Source organism: Candidozyma pseudohaemuli (genome assembly GCF_003013735.1).
Source record: "Candidozyma pseudohaemuli strain B12108 chromosome Unknown scaffold00004, whole genome shotgun sequence".
In the NCBI taxonomy this organism is placed as follows: domain Eukaryota; kingdom Fungi; phylum Ascomycota; class Pichiomycetes; order Serinales; family Metschnikowiaceae; genus Candidozyma; species Candidozyma pseudohaemuli.
This window is the reverse complement of record NW_020194438.1, coordinates 799,170-805,336: the sequence shown is the minus strand read 5'-3', so window position 1 is coordinate 805,336 and position 6,167 is coordinate 799,170. Positions and strand designations below refer to the sequence as shown.

The window sequence follows — 6,167 nt, the reverse complement described above, 5'->3', positions numbered from 1 at the left end:
TGGTAGAACCAGTCCAAGTGGATGTCAACGTAGATGCTCCATCGGAAGGCACTTCAACAACGACAGTCTCTTGGTCACCAGATTGAGCAGGGGTCAACGTGGTAGTTCTGGTGGTAGAACCAGTCCAAGTGGATGTTAACGTAGATGCTCCATCAGAAGGCACTTCAACAACGACAGTCTCTTGGTCACCAGACTGAGCAGGGGTCAACGTGGTAGTTCTGGTGGTAGAACCAGTCCAAGTGGATGTTAACGTAGATGCTCCATCAGAAGGCACTTCAACAACGACAGTCTCTTGGTCACCAGACTGAGCAGGGGTCAACGTGGTAGTTCTGGTGGTAGAACCAGTCCAAGTGGATGTTAACGTAGATGCTCCATCAGAAGGCACTTCAACAACGACAGTCTCTTGGTCACCAGACTGAGCAGGGGTCAACGTGGTAGTTCTGGTGGTAGAACCAGTCCATGTGGAAGTCAACGTAGATGCTCCATCAGAAGGCACTTCAACAACGACAGTCTCTTGGTCACCAGACTGAGCAGGGGTCAACGTGGTAGTTCTGGTGGTAGAACCAGTCCATGTGGAAGTCAAGGTTGAGGCATCGGTAGCAGTTGCTGGAACCTCCACAACAACAGTATCTTGGTCACCAGACTGCGAGGCACTCAATGTGACGGTTCTAGTGGTAGAGCCAGTCCATGTGGAAGTCAAGGTTGAGGCATCAGTAGCAGTTGCAGGAACCTCCACAACGACAGTGTCTTGGTCACCAGACTGAGAAGCACTCAAGGTCACAGTTCTGGTAGTAGAGCCAGTCCAGGTCGAGGTCAAGGTCGATCCCTCAGTAGATGGGACCTCCACAACGACAGTCTCCTGTTCACCAGATTGAGTAGGTGTCAACGTGGTAGTTCTGGTAGTAGAACCAGTCCAAGTGGAAGTCAAAGTTGAAACATCGGAAGCAGTTGCTGGAACCTCCACAACAACAGTCTCTTGGTCACCAGATTGAGCAGGGGTCAACGTGGTAGTTCTAGTGGTAGAACCAGTCCAGGTGGATGTCAACGTAGATGCTCCATCAGAAGGCACTTCAACAACGACAGTCTCCTGGTCACCAGACTGAGCAGGGGTCAACGTGGTAGTTCTGGTGGTAGAACCAGTCCAGGTGGAGGTCAACGTGGATGCATCAGTGGATGGAACTTCAACAACAACTGTGTTTTCATCACCAGACTGGGATGCACTCAAGATAATAGTTCTGGTAGTGGAGCCAGTCCAAGTTGAGGTCAAAGTCGATCCTTCAGTGGAAGGAACCTGCACAACAACTGTCTGGGTTCCATCTGACTGTGCGGGCAAAGTCTCAGTAGTGGTTTCGCTACCAGTCCATGTACTTGTTAAAGTAGTGGCTGGAGATGGAACCTGGACAACCACGGTTTCAGTGCCACCAGACTCAGCAGGCAAGGTCTCAGTAGTGGTCTCGCTACCAGTCCAAGTACTCGTCAAAGTAGTAGCTGGGGATGGAACCTGGACCACGATGGTCTGCGTTCCACCAGACTCAGCAGGCAAAGTCTCGGTAGTGGTCTCGCTACCAGTCCAAGTACTCGTCAAAGTAGTAGCTGGGGATGGAACCTGGACAACAATCGTCTGCGTTCCACCAGACTCGGCAGGCAAAGTCTCGGTAGTAGTCTCGCTACCAGTCCAAGTACTCGTCAAAGTAGTAGCTGGGGATGGAACCTGGACCACGATGGTCTGGGTGCCAGATTCGAATGGTTCCGTGATAACAGATGTCTCAGTACCCGTCCAAGTTGAGGTGATAACTGTGACAGGTGTAGGAATCTCCACAACGACGGTGTTGGTTCCACCATCCAGTGCAGTAAGAGTACGGGTGGTAGTTTCAGTGCCCGTCCAGGTCGACCACACAGTGGTTGCTGGAGTAGGAACGATGACAACAACAGTCTGAGTACCTCCAGAGACATAAGGACCGGTCTCAGTAAGGGTTACATCGCCAGACCAAGTGCTTGTGGCAGTAGTCAAAGGAGGGGGCACGTCAATGAAAACGGTCGCGGTACCACCAGAGGCGGCAGGGACAGTTTCCGTCTGGGAGGTGGTGCCAGTGTAGGTTCTGGTGATTGTCGTTGTAGGAGTTGGGACATCAACATAAACGGATTCAGTACCTCCGGAAGCAGCTGGAACCGTCTCAGTAGTAGTTTCACTGCCGGTCCATGTTCTGGTAATGGTAACCGCTGGAGTAGGAACGTTCACGATCAAAGTTCCGGTACCGCCACTAGCGGCTGGAACGGTTTCCGTTGAGGTTTCACTACCGGTCCATGTTCTGGTGATGGTAGTCAGGGGCGTTGGCACATCCACGTAGATAGTATCCGTTCCGCCGCTACCGCCAGGTATAGTTTGGGTAGTTGTCTCGGATCCAGTCCAAGTTCTCGTCACAGTGGTCAGTGGCGTTGGGACATCAATGTAGATAGTGTCAGTTCCTCCGCTTCCACCTGGGATAGTTTGTGTGGTCGTTTCAGAGCCAGTCCACGTTCTCGTAACCGTGGTCGAAGGAGTAGGAACGTCAACATAAATGGTATCAGTTCCACCACTTCCACCGGGAATGGTCTGAGTCGTTGTTTCAGATCCCGTCCATGTTCTAGTGACCGTGGTCAGTGGCGTTGGGACATCGATGTAAATGGTATCAGTGCCACCGCTTCCACCTGGAATCGTTTGAGTAGTCGTTTCAGATCCCGTCCAGGTTCTAGTAACGGTAGTCAGAGGAGTAGGAACGTCAATGTAGATCGTGTCAGTACCACCACTACCTCCTGGAATGGTTTGAGTAGTAGTCTCGGAACCGGTCCAGGTTCTCGTGACCGTCGTCAGCGGAGTAGGCACATCAATGTAGATGATATCGGTTCCACCACTACCACCAGGGACAGTCTGGGTGGTTGTCTCGGATCCAGTCCATGTTCTTGTAACAGTAGTCAGAGGTGTAGGAACATCAACATAAATCGTCTCAGTGCCACCGGAAGATGCAGGAATGGTCTGAGTGGTAGCCTCAGAACCAGTCCAAGTTCTAGTAATGGTGGTCAGCGGGGTAGGAACGTCGATGTACACAGTACCCGTGCCTCCTGAAGGAGCAGGATCGGTAACAGTCAGAGTCTCTGATCCAGTCCAGGTTCTGGTCAAGGTGGTGTAAGGAGTTGGAACATCAATGAAGACCGTACCAGTACCTCCCACCAGAGCAGGAGAGGTTTGAGTGGTGGTGTCACTTCCAGACCATGTTCTTGTGACCGTGGTTGTTGGAGTGGGGACATTCACAACGATCGTCTGGGTTCCAGAAACAAACAGCTCGGTGACGATCTCAGTGTCCAGACCAGTCCAAGTGGCAGTGATGACAGTGATTGGAGTAGGAACCTCGATCACAACAGTGTCGGTACCACCAGAAGTAGCGGTGATGGTACGTGTGGTGATGGTGCTTCCGGTCCAGGTCGAGAAGAGGGTGGTTGTTGGAGTAGGAACATCGATGAAGACGGTTCCGGTCTCACCAGGACCACCAGTAATGGTTCCACTGGAGGTGTCGGAACCAGTCCATGTTCTTGTGATGGTGGTCGTTGGAATTGGCACGTTCACAATGACACTGCCAGTCTCACCCTCGGTAGCTGTGATGGTTTCAGTGGAAGGCTCAGATCCAGTGTACGTTCTCGTCACTGTTGTGGTTGGGATAGGAACATTCACGATAACGCTGCCTGTCTCTCCCTCGCTAGCAGTGATGGTCTCGGTGGTGGCCTCGGAACCAGTCCATGTTCTGGTGACCGTCGAAGTTGGAATAGGAACGTTGACAATCACACTTCCTGTTTCGCCCTCACTGGCAGTGATGGTCTCGGTAGTAGCTTCCGAGCCGGTCCAGGTTCTGGTCACCGTGGTGGTTGGAATGGGGAGGTTCACGATAACGCTTCCGGTTCCGCCCTCGCTTGCAGGCACAGTTTCAGTGGTGGCTTCAGATCCAGTCCAGGTTCTAGTCAAGGTGGTGGTGGGAACAGGCACATTCACAATGACACTGCCGGTTTGTCCCGCACTGGCTGGAACGGTCTGGGTAGAAGCTTCTGAACCGGTCCACGTTCTCGTGAGAGTTGTAGTAGGCACTGGAACGTTGACGATGACACTACCAGTCTGACCAGCACTTGCTGGAATAGTCTGGGTGGTGGCTTCAGAACCAGTCCAAGTGCTGGTGACTGTTGTGGTTGGAACAGGAACATTCACAATAACGCTTCCTGTCTGACCAGCACTAGCGGGAATGGTTTGAGTAGTGGCGACCGAACCTGTCCATGTGCTTGTAACAGTGGTGGTTGGAACTGGCACATTGACGATAACCGATCCGGTTCCTCCTGCCAGCGCTGGAATGGTTTGAGTGGTAGCCACAGAACCAGTCCAAGTGCTGGTGACAGTGGTGGTTGGTACGGGCACATTGACGATAACACTTCCAGTTTGACCTGCACTGGCTGGAACAGTCTGGGTAGAGGCGACCGAACCTGTCCATGTGCTTGTAACAGTGGTGGTTGGAATTGGAACATTCACAATAACCGATCCGGTACCTCCAGCACTAGCGGGAACAGTCTGGGTGGTGGCAACGGAACCGGTCCAAGTACTTGTCACTGTGGTTGTAGGAACTGGAACATTCACGACCACTGTACCAGTGCCTCCAGCCAGTCCTGGGACGGTCAGAGTGGTGGCAACAGAGCCTGTCCAGGTACTCGTGAGTGTGGTGGTTGGAATTGGAACGTTTACGATGACTGTACCTGTTCCGCCAACCAGGGCCGTTACCGTTCGAGTAGTAGCCACTGATCCTGTCCACGTACTGGTGACGGTGGTTGATGGAGGTGGCACATCCACATAGAGGGTTGCGGTTCCTCCAGTCAGTGCCGTCGCAGTCAGCGAGCTGGTTGCAGTGCCTGTCCATGTTCTGGTGATGGTGGTGGTTGGCGTAGGAACATTGACCGAGACGTATCTGGTACCACTGGTAGTGCCCACCGTTTGGGTCACAGAAGCCGTGTTGGTGCCGGTGACGGTGACAGTCACAACAGACATGGGCACATTCACAATAACGGTTCTGGCGGAGGTTCCGGTGTGAGTGACAAGACCAGTGTTGGTGGCAGTTGGGTCGGTCACCGTGGAAACCACAATGGGCAAGCTATTGCCGCCAGTGCCAGGATCGCCGGCCTGGTAGTGGGACCAACGGATGGTGGAGGAGCTGGTCAAGGTCTCGCCGTTACACACGAAGTTGTATGAGTAAGTCGACGGGAAGGTGGCACTGGTCAGGATGATGGTGGTCATGATGTTCATGTACGGTCTGTAATTGGCCGGGAGGTTGGTGAAGGTGACGATGGCCTCCGTTGTCGAGCAACTGGTGAGGGCAACGCCGGTCTTTTGGGCAGTTTCTGGGAAGTACCAGGCGTTGTAGATGTTGGAGATGGAGCCGCTCAAAGTGCTGCAATCGAGAGCCACCTCGGACTGCTTGATGGACAAGGTACCCGACATGACCAGCAGACACTTGGGACCCACCAAATAATGCTGTTTGACGTTGGTGTTGACCAAGGCTCTCAAGGCATAGGCGGCGACGTCGGGCGAACCTCCCATGGAGTAGGCAATGCCTCCCACAAAGTTTACAGTAGAAGTCAATTTCTTCAGGCCATCTTGCCAAGTGACGGTGTTGCTGCCAACGCTCCACACGGAGGAGGACTCCAAGTTGACTTGGTCGTCAGACAAACCGGCATTGAAAGTGAAGGCAAAGTTGATGGTTCCACTAGTGTCTCCCAAGCCTTGCACGGCAGATGTCGCAGTACATTGCACCTCGGAGAATCCCACAATGTTGTCTCCGGAAAACAAGTCACAGTTGGCCAAGACGGTGCCGCCGCTTGTGATTTGCAAAGTTTGTGCTGTACTTGTAAATTTGTACACATAAGGCATGTGCAACGTGAAGGTGTCGCCGGCCTTCATGTTCATGGAAGCAGGGATGCTCCAGGCGACATTACTCTGCCAATTGACACTCTCTGGACGAGCAAGACTCGGAGGAGTGATGGAATTGATTGCTGTAAAGACTCCCTCCTTCACGGCTGCCATGGCCATGGAGACATGGAGGAGGATGCTCACCCAGAAGATGAGGATGTTCATTGTCAGATGCAGCTAGCGGCGGGAAATT

The 6,167-nt window shown here is 52.9% G+C and overlaps 1 protein-coding gene across 1 annotated transcript in view; it reads right to left on the bottom strand.

Moving 5' to 3' along the window:
• Nucleotides 1–6,139, bottom strand: part of C7M61_002447 (uncharacterized protein) — a gene marked incomplete at both ends in the record, with an annotated part of 8,308 nt that extends 2,169 nt beyond the window's left edge. Inside the window, one exon of the mRNA XM_024857821.1 lies at nucleotides 53–6,139. Coding sequence (XP_024714320.1) covers nucleotides 53–6,139 — 6,087 coding nt within the window. The remainder of the gene's footprint in view (nucleotides 1–52) is intronic.
• Nucleotides 6,140–6,167: the final 28 nt, after the last annotated feature.